The sequence below is a fragment of the Notamacropus eugenii genome, chromosome 3, assembly GCF_028372415.1.
Source record: "Notamacropus eugenii isolate mMacEug1 chromosome 3, mMacEug1.pri_v2, whole genome shotgun sequence".
NCBI classification, from domain to species: domain Eukaryota; kingdom Metazoa; phylum Chordata; class Mammalia; order Diprotodontia; family Macropodidae; genus Notamacropus; species Notamacropus eugenii.
The window spans coordinates 130,489,563-130,505,982 of NC_092874.1; the positions used below are offsets into that span (position 1 = coordinate 130,489,563).

The following is a 16,420-nucleotide window of genomic DNA, read 5'->3' on the forward strand; positions in this document are numbered from 1 at the left end:
CCTGGGTTGGTGCTTAGGGACTTGCACATACATATCAATATCCTTGAATACCCTAGCCTCCCAGTTGTTCAAACTTCTCAGCTATCATGACTTACGTTTTGACTATAACTCCACTACCTAAAGGACTGGGTGTCATCCTCATGACTCTTCTGTGTCTCAATTTATCCTCTTCTCTCCACTCTAGTTCAGGTAGCTAATGAGCTATTGCAATAACCTCTTAATTGGCATCCCTGCCTCTAGCCTCTCTCCTCTCTAATCCTCCCAGTTGACAAATTGATATTGCTAAAGCACAGATCTGACCATGTTGCTGTTGTGGTTGAGTTGCTTCAGTAATGTCCAACTCTTTATGAGCCCACTTAGGGTTTTTCTTGCCAAAGAGAGTGGAGTGGTTTTGCCTTTCCTTCTCCAGTTCATTTTCCAGATGAGCAAAGCAAGGTAAACAGGGATAAGTGACTTGCCCAGCATCACATAGCTAGTAAGTATCCAAGGTCAGATTTGAACTCAGGAAGATGAGTTTTTCTGAATCCAGGATCAGCACTTAATTCATATTTATTAAGTACCTACTATGCACTAGGTACTATGATCATAGCCTCCTAATTAATCTGCTTGCTTCTAGTCTCCTTTCTCCAATAAAGTCTTCACATAACTGACAAAATAACCTACCCAAGTTTGAGAATATTGCTGCTTTACTCATAAACCTTCAATGGCCCCTATTGCCTATAGAATAAAGTTAAAACTTCCCAGCCTGGAATATCATGCCCTACAGAAATTGGCTCCAACCTATTTATCTAGCCTTATTTCATCTTAACAGACTATGTATTCCAGCCAAACTAGAATACTAGCAATTTCTTCAAATCCGCAGGCTGCCTCTCATCTCCCACGCCCAGGTATTCACATAGGCCATCTCCCATTCCTGTAATACACTCCCTTTTCATATTCTCCTTCTCTACCTTCAATGCTGAGTTCAGATATAACATCTTCAATGAAGCCTTCCTTGTTACCTACCTATTAGTATTCTTTCTCTCCTAAAAATATCTTGCATCTTCTTATCTGTGTACATTCAGTCCCCTAAGGGAACATAAGCTCCTTAATGGAAAAGACTATGTTTTATCTACTTAAATGGTGCTTCACACATAAGATTTTAATGTTTGTTAAGTTGACCATGATATGATATGATATAATGAAATGAGTGCTAGACTGAGTAAGGAGGTCTTGTTCTAATCTTGGACACATGCCTAACTCTAAGTGACCTTTCAAAAATTACTTGATTTTCCCAGTCCTCAATTTCCTTATTTGTAAAATGAAAAGTTTAGTTGAAGACTCCAAGGTCCCTTCTAACTTTAGAAATCTATGATCCTGTGAAACCATGAGGTTTTGGGGTAATACCTCTACATTCAAAGAAATACAAATGATACCAAATATACAAAGATGTACAAAGATACTAAAAAAAAATATCAGGTAGATATTGTAAATTAACAATAGGTAGAACTAATAACATTATGAAACTAGAACTAGTTGGTATGTTAGAGGTTATTTAGTTTAAACTTCTCTTTTTAGAGATGAGAAAACTGAGGCCCAGAGAGGTAAAGTAACCTGCTCATAGGTAGTAAATATTAGATCTAGAACTGGAACCCAGATCCTCTGACTATAGTGGTAGCCTTTTTTTCTCTCCCACTGTACCACTTAGCCTCCTAACTCCTAATTTTGGCTTCATGAGGTATGTGCATGTGTGTATGTACATACATATATGTATATGACATGAGGTCCTCTCTCAAAAAGTCCACAATTCTATAATTTCTATAAAATTTTATTCTCTAGTTTTTAGCCCAGTAAACTATTCTATTATTTTTTCCTATACTCTGTTGACTTGACTACATTTTTCTTCTCTACGTTTTCTCATGTCACTGATTTTCTCTCTGGCTGCTTCCCTGATCTGGGAACTCTGGAATTTGGCTATCATATTCCTGGGAATTTTCATTTGGGGCTCTTATTCAGGGATTACTAATGGATTCTTTCAATTTCTATTTTGCCCTTTGGTTCTAAGATAGCTGGGAAGTTTTCCTTTCAATTTTCCTGAAGTATGATGTCTTGTTTTGGGTTATGGCTTTTAGATAGACTAATAATTCTTAAATTATCTCTCTTTGATCTATTTTTCAGGTCAATTGTTTTTCTTATGAGATAGTTCACATTTTCTTGAATTTTTTTCATCCTTTTTATTTTGTTTTATTATTTTTTGAAGTCTCATGGAGTTATCTGCTTCTATTTGTTCAATTGCAATTTTTAAGGAATTATTTTCTTCAATGATGTTGTGCGTTATTTTCTATAGTATTTTGTACCTTTTTCACCAAGCTATTTGTCTTTTCATAATTTTCTTGCACTGCTTTCTTTCCCCAATTTTCCCTCAGCCACTCATTTTTTTTATTTTTTGCTCTTAAAAATAACTTTCTTTTATAGGAATCCTTATTAAACTTATGTCCAATCTGTGTTTTCATTTGAGGCTTTGCTTATAGATTCTCCCCCTCCCTACATCATTGTCTTTTTCTAAGTTTGTGCCTTGAGCTTCTCTGTCATACTAGGTTTTTATGGTCAAATTCTTTTTTGTTGTTGTTGTTCATTTTTCTGGCTATTTCTTGACTTTTAACTTTGTGTTAGAGTTGGGCACTACTCACCCGGGAGTGGAGATGGGGGGACTCACTGTCTCAAGCTTTGGGCTCTTTTACACTGTTCTTTTCACAGCTAGTTCTGTGGGGTCTGTAAGTTTTCAGTGCTTCCAAGGTTGTGTGATCTGGAGAGAGGTATGGCTACTGCTCTCCTGATCTTCATTCTGGTCCTTACTCAGGAAGGGGCCATAAGCACTAGTATTCCTCTCCACACTGGAACTGTGACCCATAATTGGGTAATAGTCAATGGAATTGCCAAAAAGCGTCTGTTTCTGCATCCAGTGCCACTACAGGGGTCCCCTGTAATCTCTTTCTCAAACATCCAATCCCCTCACTGCTTCTAGACAGTGAGAGTTCCCAATGTAGCTGCTGCCGTGTCTGGCACGTTGCCTCTAAGACGCATATCTCCACTGCCCTGAGCTCCCAGCCAGCCTCCATATCTCTCTTTCCAACCTTGTAAATTGTCAGGACTGGAAAAATTTCTCTTCCTAATGTTTTGTTGGTTATGCTGCTCCAGAATTCAATTTAATGCATTATTTTAAAGTTGTTAAAGGGGATATTAGAAGAGTTTGGCTAAAATGCCATGTCTACTCCATCATCTGGGCTCTGTTTCCAAGATGACTCTGCCATCTTGATTCTGCTTCTGTCATTGAATTTCCAACAGCATTAATTACTGCTGGAGGGGAAAAACCTTCAGTTGAGGAAGTTCAGATAATCATGGGAATGAATTTAGACTAGTTGAAAAATCCCTGAATATATATTGGCCTCTTTACAGTTCTTATCACTGATTTCTTCTTCCTCCAATCCAGGAGCTTTTAACCTACAGTCTATGAACTTATTTGTTTGTGTGTGTGTATGTGTGTATGTGTGTGTGTGTGTGTATGTGTGTGTGTAAAATTATATTTCAATATAATTTATTTCCTTTGTAATCTCATATATTTTAAGCACTTAAAAATGTTATTCCAAGAAAGGGTGCATGATGCAAAAATTTGTGAATCCCTGATACAAACCAACCTATACATCAGTGCTATATTTATCTTCCCATTCATAGGATCATATCATTTTCCTGCTCAAAAATCTTTGAGGGCTCTTTGCTACTACTAAGTTATATTTAATTCCCTAAATTTCTGTAAATGATCTGACTCTAGCCTACCTTTCCAAGTTCATCTCTCATTACTTCTATTCACATGCTCTGTGCTCCAGTCAAACTGAATCACTCACTGTTCACTAAAAAAGGACACCCTTATGACTTTGCTTTCGATGTTCCCCATGCCTGGAAGAGCCTTCTATTTTCCTTTCACATCCATATCTGCCTGTTCTATTCATCCCTTAAGTCTTCTATTCCTCACTGCATTCATAATGAATGGAAAGAATGCTGGACATGGAGTTTACAGACCTACTTTTGAACCTGATTCTAACACTTAGCTCTTTGACCATACAAATCATTTAGCTTCTCTAGACTTCTGTTTCTTTCATTCTAAAGTGAGAGGGTTGAGCTAAATGATCTTGAAAATCCCTTCAAGGTTTAAATCCTACAAGCCTATAAACTTTCATTGATTTTCCACCCCCCCCATAACCAGTTGAAAGTCATCCCTATCTCATCTAAACTCTCATGGCACTTGGCATTCTTCTTAGGCACTTATCATAATCTAATTTGTTTTTTACTTATCAGTGACTGTGTTTTATCTCCTCTACTAGATTATAAATTCCTTGAGAACAGGGGCCTCTTATTTATCTTTGTATCTATCCAAGCTCCCGGTACAGTGCACTGCACATAGTATATGGTTTGTTGAAAGAATAAATGGATGAATGAATGAACTTAAAATTGAGTTCAACTATTATCTATCTAGGTATCCTTTCTCAAAACCAAGGAGAAAGTGAGACTGCTGGAAAATTTAAGCAAATCTTCTTTTTTTTTTAACCTGAATAATACAGGTTATTTGGGGAAAGGGCTAGCTTAACAATTTTTCTTTTCTTTTTTTGTGGTAGTAGAATCATTGATTCTCTGGTTTCTTATCTTTCTCTGCCCTAGATACTTTATTCACTAAAGAAATAATAAGAGATGCCAAAAATGTAAAGATTATCATAGTAGAAGGATTCATTTTTCTGTGGAAATTTAAAATCTTCTCAGGTGGTTTGAAATATTGCTGAAATGATTCTCTCTGTCCCCCTGCTCCCCACCCTGTGCTCATCATTCACTCTTAAGGCTTCCTGCATTTCTCTAAACCTGAGTGCACTGAGATGAAAAGTAACCCAAGAAAGACTCTCTTCTATGCAAAAGCAGGAAGGAAAATAACTGACATAGATTAATTTACAATTACTTATCTAAACCCCAGAGGCTTAAGGAATGATAGATTCCAACTGTTGGAAAGGGCAGCATTTTTTCCTGGGCAATCATCTCTGATACTTTCACATTCTTACAAAAATTAGCCAACAGAGTTGGCTAATAACATATTTTGACTAAAGGAAGAACACAAAAAAAGCATTAAGTCATTACTTCTCTAGGCTCAGTGGGATATGGAAGGAGTTAATTATTTTACCCTAGGTGACCACTAAATCCTTGAGTATCAGTCAACTACATTTTTTTGGGTAAATGTAATTAACATTTATAAGCTAGTTTGCCTACTTGCTTATCTTTGGAAGGGTAAAATTCGCTGTAGAAATGCATTAATTAAGGTTATATTTACACATTAACTATAATGAAGAGTAGGTTTAAATTGAGGTCTTACTTTGCAAACCTTTTACAACATGTCAGTAAAAGAAAATGCTCCTGAAAGTTATAGCCAGCTCAATCTTGAGGCCCCCAATTCAGTAATGATGCCACATTATTGGGACCAATATTATGAAGAAACTGTGCTGATGAAGAGATGTTTGAGGACACCTCAAACCTACCTCTTTGTGGAGATGGGAGGACCATATGTATTGCATGTTGGACATTTTGGGGATTTTTCAACATATTAATCAGTTGCACTGACTTTTTCCTTTTTTTGTATATTAAAATGCTTTTTATTATATGAGATGGCTTTCTGGGAAAAGGAGGGGGAGGCATAGGGGGAATAACAATAATACTGCAAAAAAAACAGAAGACATTGATAAAAAACTTCCTTAAAAAAAGAAACTGTGTTAAGTCTAAAACCAATTCCTCCAGTGACTAAGTTGGTACAGTTGAGAGTAAGCCCTCCCAAAGTGTTGAGGAGAAATGTATTTCTGTTTAGGTATTTCCTAGAAGTAAAAACCCCTGTGTAAAAGCTAATTGATGCTAGGTGGTTATATGGAATTGTGTGTGTGTGTGGGGGGGGGGGGGTGTTAATTACAGGTAGTTAATAATGAGGGGGAGAGGGGAGGAACATGGGAACAGGGACTCAGGCATTAGAGAAAAGCATTCTCAGCCTCTCAAAGATACTCCTAGAAACCTGAAGGAAAATGTAGCCAACTTTGCTTTAGAAAAGTGAGTCTGGAACAATCTCTACACTCATTTTCTATCAGGGAGCTGCTCTTAATATTTTAACAAAATTCTAGTTCTTATTAAGGGACAAAGCGTTAATAACAATAGAATGGAATGTAAACAATTTGAGGTCAGGTACTCTTTTTTGTTTATTTTTTTGTTTCTGTAACTCAGTCCTTGACCATAATTGATGCTTATAGAAATAACCAATAATTGTATAACATGATATGAAATTATAATGATCAGTCTTGGCCCCAAAGTAGAGATATGAAGAGGCAACTCCTTCCCTTAAAAAAAAATTCTTATTATAAAGAATACCTCTCTGAAATGGAGTGATGGAGAGGGATACAGTAGGAAATGCAGGTGACATAAAAGCAAAATACATCAATAAAATTTTATTTTAAATAATAAAGCAAAGTCTTGTTGAATTAAAATGAATTGAATTCTTACTCTAATATTTCAAAAGGTCTTTGCTATAGAAGACATGAGTTCTTTTTCTTCAAATTCCAGATCACCCCTTCTCCTCTACCTTAGCAGATGATCCTCTTGAGTTGCTCTGACCAAAACGGTGTTACTCTTCTCTACATTCAGAGGAATAGATAGACAGTGTACCACAGGCTATAATTGGAGTCATTCCAGCTAAATAGAAACTGCTGCAGCTTACACTCCATAGGAGTAGCTATCAACAACACCTCTTAAAGATAAACTGCAAACTATTAAAAACTATGTGAAAGTTTACTCAAGATCACTAATAATGAGAAATGGAAATTAAAACAACTCTGAGGTTTCACCTCATATCCAGCAAATCAGCAATAACATAGATGGCCTCTTTCTACAGTATCGAATAACTAGAAACAAAGTAAATCCTCATTGATTAAAGAAGTCAAAAAAATTACAGTATATAAATATAATAGGATGTTACTGTGCCATAAGAAATGGTGACTACAAAAAATACAGAGAAACACAGGAAGATTGTTATAAGTGATGCAAAGTGAAGTAAACAAAGACAGTGATTACAACATTGTAAATGAAAAGAACAAAGGATCAGAACTGAATGCTATATGATTATAATCTCCAAACTTTGTCCCAAACAAGAGATATAAGAATAGATGCCCATCCCTTCTTTGCTGAGATGAGAAACTGTGGATCTGCAATACTATTTGTAATATTAGATTTGGTTGATGTCTTTGGTTAGTTTTTCTATACTGTGTTTTTTTTTTCCTCTTTAGAATCTGTTACAGTGATGGCTCTGGGGGGAGGGGAAGGAATATTTTTGAAAATGAAGTGATATAAACATATTGGTCATTTTTAAACCTTTGGGTAATTTCCATGCCCTTGTGATGTATCAAAATAGGAATTTAATGATCACTTATGGCTTGTTTGGAAAGAAATAATAAAAAATATCCTTCAGAATGGACCAGGATCCTCATTAAAAAAACAAAACAAAGCTGCTAATAGTCAATCCTTACTTATGTACGATAACCTGAATTCAGGGATTGGCAATACATAACACATACAAAATCCTTATTAGCAGCATCTATGGAAGTTATTCATGTATATCAGAACAGGCCTTAGGATACGTAAAAGCATGATATTTTAAAGTAATCTACCTTTTGTAGATCAAGATAACATATAGTAATACTAACAGCAGCAATATATGTATATATACATACACACATATAATGCCATTTTATAGTATGTCACCTCATTTTACTTTCCTGATGACTCCATGAGAAAGACATGACCTGCATAATTTCCCATTTTCCAGAAGGTGAAACAGAAATGTTGGGTGATTGTGTGTGTCAAACGGCTAGTCCATGGCAGAAATACAAGGTGCATCTAGCATTCATTTTCATTTCTAGTGCTGTCTCTACTGCAGCACTACCAACTTGGACTAATTAGCTAAGTGGTACCTTGCCAATACTTAATGTGTATATACTTTTGGATTTTAATTGATATAAATCATTCTAGATATACACATTTATACACACTGTGTTAATTTAAAATCATACTTTTAAATGAACACACTGATTATAGTCTATGGTTAAATTCAAATATGTGTAGGTTCAGTTATATGTACATGTATAAATGCACACATACACATATATGTATTTATGTATGTATGTATACATATATACATTATATATGCTATATATGTATGTGTATATATGCTATATATATATGTATATCAACCCTTCTCATAGACCCTGGGGATCACAGTTTTCTTCACATTCTTTCTATAACTGGCATAAATCTCTTGTGCTTACTACAGGACCAGATGCTCTGTAAGTTAGTACCAGGTCTACAGCTTCAGCCTTATAATGAAGATCAGAGAATAAGCACTTACTGGGAAAAGAACTCAAAGTGAAATTTTAGCCATACTTTAGATGACGCTATTTATTGTCAATCTGGGCAGACATGTGAGCTAGGTCACCTAATATTATCAAAGGCAATACAAAAGCACTGATAATAAAAGAAACTAACTTTACATCAGATTTCCAAAACTAAAAAGAGATTCAGAGCTTCTTGGAAAGGGGCCTTATAAATCATAATGTATCCCTATTTGCCACCTTTTCTGTAGTTCTCTTTTCAGTACAGTGATACTGGTTTCATTGACATGAGTGGTAGTATAAGCACTGGAGATGGAAGACTGGCCCCCTGACAGCTTTGCAGCAGGAGCTGAGTACTGGTGATTTACGACTTCAGGGCAAGCAGAAGGACTGTTTTAACTTGGGTTTCAATTGAAGAGGTTTCTTACAGATATCATCCTAAAGGAAAGGTTGCAATTCCTTGTGATTTCCTCCTTTCTGGGCTCTGTGAATATATTGGGGAAATGCAGGTAATGGTCTCTATCTACTGCATTTATCAGAAACACACTTCAAAATCACTGTAAAATAGTGCATTTGATTTAGAAACAGTGAAAGGAATAAAAAGATTCAGGCAGGCTTTGGGCACAGTTAAATTCTTTTTTTTTTAAATCATCCCCATAGAACTTTTTGAATAATGAATGCCCACAAATCAAATACAGTGCGGGGGGAAAAGAGTCCTGGGTCTGGTCACCGGGAGACCTGGGTTTTAGTCCCAACTCTGTCTTTAAACAGATAATGCAACCTTGAACAACTCACATAGCCTTGATCTCCTCATTTTAAAAATGTGATGACTGCCCTTGAAAATCTTATCCAATGGAATCCATTGCTTACATTCTATGACTCAAAAATGCCTTCAAATAAATGTCACATAATCAAGCAATGGATTCCTTTGGATTGTCTCTCTAATGGACAGATTAAGCCTGTGTCTAGGTGCCTTGCAGCAGAAATCTGAAATCATTCCAGCTATAATTTTCGGGCAAAGTAATTGACTTTAGTCAACAGTATGAACACTGCCCGGATAGCCCATCAATTGTAGGAGAAGGTTAGAAAAGTGGCCTCTTCATTAGAGATTTGTTCATTTTGCAGCTAACAAAGGCAAAGAGGCTCTGCTTTCTGACTCTTAAGGGCGCAGAGTTTAAGACTACGATACTGCCTGCAGTGCTTCTCTTTCGTTCAGATTCTCACTGACATTTATGTGGGACCAGCAGTCCACTTAATGTGAAGTGGTGCTCCAAAGATTCCAGCTTGGATCCAAGAAACCCCAAGTGCCAAATTTGATTATAACTCTGGGACAGCATTTAATTGAATGGTTAAAAGTGGCCTTTGGGATGATTTTGCCACTGCAGCAGCTAGAGAAATAACCTGAATATTCTATTTTGGAAAATATGCTTTATTCATCTAATTCTTGAATAAATAAAATAAAAATGGAGTCATCATAGCCACCACTGAAATAATAGAGCATCCTTTCTAACTTCAAAGAAGCTGGAAAAAGAAATATGTTTTAATATCATATCGTAAACTACAATAAGCATACTCTAAGACATAACCTTTGCTTTAATTTTATTTTTTACATTAACATGACCTTCAGAAAACAGCTAATTCTCAAATTCTTAGTCTTTTTCATTTTATATACATAGGATGTTGGGTTTATAGTATTTTTTAAACATTTAGTTAAATGTAGTCCTTTTCCCCATCATTTTCCAAATTTATATTTAAATTCACATCACTGTACCAATAATTCTTCCTATTTTCCCAACTCCCACTAAAGCTTTAGAAGATAAAGTATCACAGCAGCAGACCTGATTGGAAATAAATGAGTTCATAGTTATATCTGTTATTGCTTTCATTCTTCCTTCAGCTGCCAGAATGCTCTATAAATGGCCAATGATAACCTGCCCAGCAGGCTTGCCTCAGTGCATGCAGCACATAAACCCCTACTGATCTGACTAGTAACCTGGACCTTGGAATTCAGGACTCATTAGAGAAGGGGATAAAGTCACAAACCCAACTACCATACACTTAAGCACTAATGGCATAGCTCATTATTGCAGGGTTTTATATATACCCGGGGTCAAACCATCTTCCTCAAAACATAACAACTGTTTTTCCTACAACCCTGATATAACCTGGTTAGCGTAAGAGGAGTTTGTTAGTCTTGTCTCCAAGAGGCAGTGTTTCAAAAATATTTCTGCCACTTTTTTTTTTCACCTGAAGGTACCCAGCAAAAACACAGTTTGGAAGGAAGAATGGGTGATTTAAATGAGACCAAGTAAAAACTAGTTTTCTAACAGAAGCGATAAATACTGGAGTGTGAATGAAATATTTCCTCATATGCTAGAAGCCTATCTACACCATCAAGTAGGATTCTGGCATTTTAAGGAAATAATTGCCCTCTTGCTCATTTACCATGGAAGCCTGCTGTCTGCAGTCTCCCTTCAACAGCAGGCTTACCATAATATACAGGAAATGTCAGCCTTGCCCTGGAAAATACAAATCCCAAAGTGAGGAAAGGAATGAGGAGATTTGCATAATTTTCTGTACCACCACTACATCTGGCACTTGTCCCACAGGTACTAAAAAATGATGAATAAGAAACAATGTAGTGAATAAAGAATGAACATCTAAGGGGAACCACAATATCAAAATCTGTCTATACTTTTGTTTCCTCTTAAAGGAACGGATCCACAAAACTCACTGCTTTTTGCCTTGTTTTTACAGACAACAAAGTAAAAGAAAAACATTAAGGAAAATGGAAGTGAGAATAAAGCAAGATACAAATTACCAACTGTGTGACTCCCTGAAAGACTAGTGGGAAGAAAATTACACAAAAGATTCCCAGTCTGGAGAAGGAATGAAGGACACTATTAGACCCCATTCTTCCAATGAAAATGAAAAAGAAAATATTTCCATTATTGGAGACATCTGTATCTCCCTTTAAAAAGGAAGTCAAACCATGATTCCTGGACCATACATGTAAACACCAGCAACGCTAGACCTTCAGAAGAAATGCTCTAGATCTGCTTATTTTGAAATTTCACAAATTTTTGACTGAAGACTTAAAATTTAAACACAGTCAATTTCCAGAAGCTCAAGTTCACTGCGATTTGAGCTCTGCCTTGAGACAGAAATAACCATGCACTCTTCATTTTCTATTCCTCATGTTCAGCAGCCTCATTTGTGTGGAATCCATAGCCCCCTTGTATCTATTAAACACGTCTCTATTAGCCTTTTTTTTCAGCTGATGTAATCTGGTTTATTCTGAACCTAAATAATTATTGAATAGTTAATTTCCTCCTTGAAAACATTTCCATCCTCTTCAAAATCATGGCAAGATATGTTAACAATTTAGGAAATAAAGTCAAGTTAATTGAACATTTATTAAGCATCGGTCTGGGGTAGAGCACTTGATACTTCAAGTGGATCTGTGATCTCATTAACGTGGATTCCCCTCCTACTATGCAAACTGCAACCTATTTAATGAATACCCATCTTGTATAGCTGGCACTCATGTCCACCAACAAATTCAGCAAAAAGACAACCATCAAAACTTGAGAGACATCTTTATATTATACTGACATTTTCAGGATACAAACGTAGCATTTCATCAGTGCATTAGCTATCCCTTATTCCTACTGTGGGCTAGCCTTTTGTTCCAGTCACATATTTCTCTGAGGTCATCTTTATAACACTTTCTGCATGATGCCTAATTTAAAATGTACTGTAGTCTGATCATACTCACCTTGCACCTCTATTGCCCATTCAACTTTAGTTCCTGGTGACTGCCCTATTCTATGACCAGCAGTCATACATTATGTTAGGGAGAAATTGGGTCCTTAAAAAAATAATACAATTGCCCCAAAACAATACTGTTTACTGTCTTTCTCCTATTTAATCATGGTACCAGTTCATGATATCTCTCTGTTGTATCTTTTTCTATATGTATACCCATACCTATATCTAGGGCAACTGGGTAGTGCAGTGGATAGAGTACTGAGCCTGGAGTCAGAAAGACCTGAGTCCAAATTCAGACTCAGACACTTTCTAGTTGTGTGATCCTGTGTTCCTGACCTAGAGAAGAAAATGGCAAACTATTCCAATATCTCTATCAAGAAAACTCCAGAAGGGATCATGAAGAGTTGGACATGACTAAAAAATGATTAAATAACAACCAAAATACTTCTACCTACCTATTAATGTACACTTACATATCTACAGATATGCATATCTATATCATAGATATATCTAGTTCTTTATATCTATTTTTATCTCAACAGACCTGTGTATTTAGTTAGATAGATAGATAGATAGATAGATAGATAGATAGATAGATAGATAGATAGAAAGACAGATAGGTAATTCTCTCTTTCTCTCTCTCTCTCTTGTCCATGAACTTAAGACTTATAAATTATCCATCCAGGTGAATATTATAATCTAGATGTATTCAGTATCCAACTGGCTTGGTTAATCCAAACTTTTTGTATGACCATGGATCTACATAGGCAGCTATGTTATATCCTAGAGCTTTAAGCAATAAATATAATATTAAAAAAAATGCATCACCAGAGAAGGTTCTCACAAAATACTGGAAGTCTTACTTTAACTTGTGCTTCACACTAGATCTCTTCCATAACAGTAGGGAGTATCTTTGGTGAGTGTTCAGCTTCCAGTTTTGTTATTGGTTCAATATTAGCAATCAGAGCTTCAAAGAACAAAGTTTTTTATATTCCTACATCTTTGACTCAGCAGTAACACTATGAGATCTATACACCAAAGATATCAGAGAGGAAATAAAGCCACGTGTTCAAAATAATTACAGCAGTTCCTTTTGTGATGGTAAAAGAACTTGAAAGCAGGAAAATTCCTATCAGTTGGGGAATGACTGAACATCTTTTAAGGAATTATGTTTGACAACTTCATGGAAATTATCTTGTCGAAGAAAAGACCACAGGTGGGATTTCACTCTACAAAATCCAATGTCTTTTTATAGTCAACAAAAAGTACACAGTAAGATTTTGCATTTTCCACGCTTTTCAGTCACTTGTGTTATGGAGATGTGGTCTACTGTGGAATATCACCCATGAAAGCCTGTTTATTTCCTTTTAATACTCCACTCAAGAATGTCATCGATACTGTGTATATTATTCTCTTACAATTTTTTTGTGGATGAAAAAGTAATCATAACTGTTGAAGTTTTCTTAGTTACCTTTTAAAATAATAGTGTCAGAGATTTTCCTACAACTTTGGCTATTGCCAAATATATTAAATATTTTTAATACATCTTAAGCACAGATTCCACAATATTCTCAATATTGTGTTTTAAGGACCTTCTTTGTATATACCTCTACTTGCTTAGCTACTTTTTCCATCTTTGTTTTCTTCAGGAACACTTCACTTCCTCAAGCAGCATATGAGGTATTGATTTTAAAGTTTACATTTGTAAAGGCACTACCATGCCTTTAATATTCCGTGCATGTTTTAAAACTCATAATTACAAAAATACAGTCATTGTGTTTCCTACTATGCAGACTAAAAAACTGATAAGGGAAAAATAATTCTACTTTTATTTTGTTATATTGATAATTACTCTTTTAAAAAGTATCAGCACTATGGCTGAGAAGTAGTTTCTGTGACAAGTCAAAAATTTGAACTAAAATGATGAGTTTAGGGAAAAAATAAATATAGTCCTACTAGTCCCTATTGAACGACATTTTCCATGTTGTTTCTGAACATGGTCCCTGGTTCTATTAAAGGAAAATCTCTGCTTGCCTCACTAAAAAGGTTGATTCTCTGTTCAATGGGAATCGATAATCATAAAAGTCAGAGAAAGGTCATTCAAATAGCTTTACTTTCATTCAGTTCACTTTGCATAAACAGCTTTAATAGAATTTTTGTTACCTTGACAGTAAAACGTTTTTTCTTGGGTGGATTCCAAACGGTACCAGTTGAATGAATGAAGGCCCGCAGAGGTGTTAAAGATGTCACCAGTACATAAGCTTTAATGATCACAGACAGGTCTTTGGCTTTAAAAAGCTGCTTATGTGTCACAGGGGCTGGTGTTTGATTCCTGAAAAGCAAGAATAATAAATTCAACTTTTGATTATGTAGAGGCTGATTAGCAATTTTTAAAGTGATTTGGGTTCTTAACCTCCTTCCATCTTTCAATCAGAGTCTAGCTTTTAGCAATGTTGGTGCTTGTTAGCAGAGGGTATACAGTGACAGACAGAGGAGACAAACTTTCCTCAGTTTTACTACAAATAATAAATTTTATTTTAAAAAAATGATGTTACAAGGTGTGTCTATATGTGTAAGATAAAATAATGTTTGAGGAATATCTTCGCATTTCAATTATCCACACTATAACCAGAGGTTTATAGAACTTTGACTCAGCAATGCAACTATTAGGTCTATATCCCAAAGATATCAGAGAAAAAGAGGAAGATCTATATGTGCCAAAATATTTATAGCACCTCTTATTAACATTTAATTTAATTTTTTTCTCAACAACACATAAAAATTTTAATATCCATTTTAAAAAATTATAGTTCTAAATTCTCTCCCTCTCTTGTCCCCTCCTTGAGAAGGCAAGCAATTTGAAAGAGTGGCTATGTTCTTTTTGTGGTGGCAAAGAACTGAAAATTGAGAGGATGCCCATCAACTGGGCAATGGCTGAACAAATTGTGGTATATGATTGTGATGGAATGTTATGGTGCTATAAGAAATAAGGAGCAGAACGGTTTCAGAAAAACTGAGGAAGACTTCCATTAAACTGATACAAAGTGAAGTAAGCAAAACCGGGACAACATTGTATACAATAACAGGAATATCATATGATGATCAGTTGTGAAACAGTTACGTACTCCAATCAATACCTAAGACAACTCCAAAGGACTCAGGGTGAAAAATGTTCCCCTCTCCAGAGAGAGAATTGATGAATTCCTAGTCCAGAGTGAAGCATGTGGTTTTTCACTTCCTTAATTTTTTTTGCAACATGCCTAATATGGAAATATGTTTTATGTAACTTCAAATGAAGAATAGTATATATATTGTTTGCCTTCTCAATAGGTAGGAAAGGGGTTGGAGGGAGGGCAAGAATGTGGAACTCAAAATTTTAAAAAATGAAGGTTAAAAATAAATAAATGAAACACTTTTCAAAAATTTCAATTATCCACTTAAACCATAAAACCAGGATTTGGATTACATATCACTTAACAGGTGATGCATATTTCCAGGTCATTTAGTATGCCTTCCAGGCAAATAATTCTTATTTACATCTCTGTGTATAATGTAGATATATGCATATTTTTTCATATATATTCTCTTCCTTTGTCTCTGACCCTTTGTCTCTCTCTGGCTCTCTCAGGTCGCCATGAAATGTCCACACTACCCACTAGCTAAATCCATCAGTAGAAACATCCAACATCCCAAAGCAATTAAGTTGGTTCAATGCATACAATATTTAAAAGATTTAATTTTCTTTGTCAAAAGAAAATAGCACACAAGTTTAATGGTATTTGATAAAAAAAATTTGTTTTTTTGAGAACACAATATGTTCTCAAAAGATGCCCAAATTCAATAAGTTACTTTGTCTGTACTGATACTGTTTACTTTAAAAAAATGCAATTGCCCACTGCCATTATTTTTAAATGAACATTTTAAAGTCTAGAATAGAATATTGTCCTAGTCCTATAAGCCCATGGCTGCTTAGTGAATACAAGTTAGTGCTGGAATAGTGCTGAATGATGACAAAAGAAAAGGGTAAGTGCTTCTAAATCTTGGATAAGAATGTTTTTTTTTTTAACTCTAGAGAGAGCTGCAAGTTGCCATCTTTCCTTGTAGTATTTAAAAGGGTTTTTCTATTGCATGCTTTGAAAACTGTGAAGCTTGATATCCCTGTCAACTGGCATCATCATTGCTATCATAATATCTCTTTTATGTGTCATTCTTTG

The 16,420-nt window shown here is 35.4% G+C and overlaps 1 protein-coding gene across 4 annotated transcripts in view; it reads right to left on the reverse strand.

Moving 5' to 3' along the window:
- The window catches only part of CPED1 (cadherin like and PC-esterase domain containing 1), a 425,597-nt gene that overhangs the window by 270,197 nt on the left and 138,980 nt on the right, over window positions 1-16,420 (reverse strand). For all 4 annotated transcript variants that reach the window (XR_011976874.1, XM_072652906.1, XM_072652904.1 and 1 more), the window contains one exon: window positions 14,370-14,538. Coding sequence is in view for 3 of the 4 variants with exons in the window: in XM_072652906.1 (XP_072509007.1) it covers window positions 14,370-14,538 (169 nt within the window). In the remaining variant the exon portion in view is untranslated. The remainder of the gene's footprint in view (window positions 1-14,369; window positions 14,539-16,420) is intronic.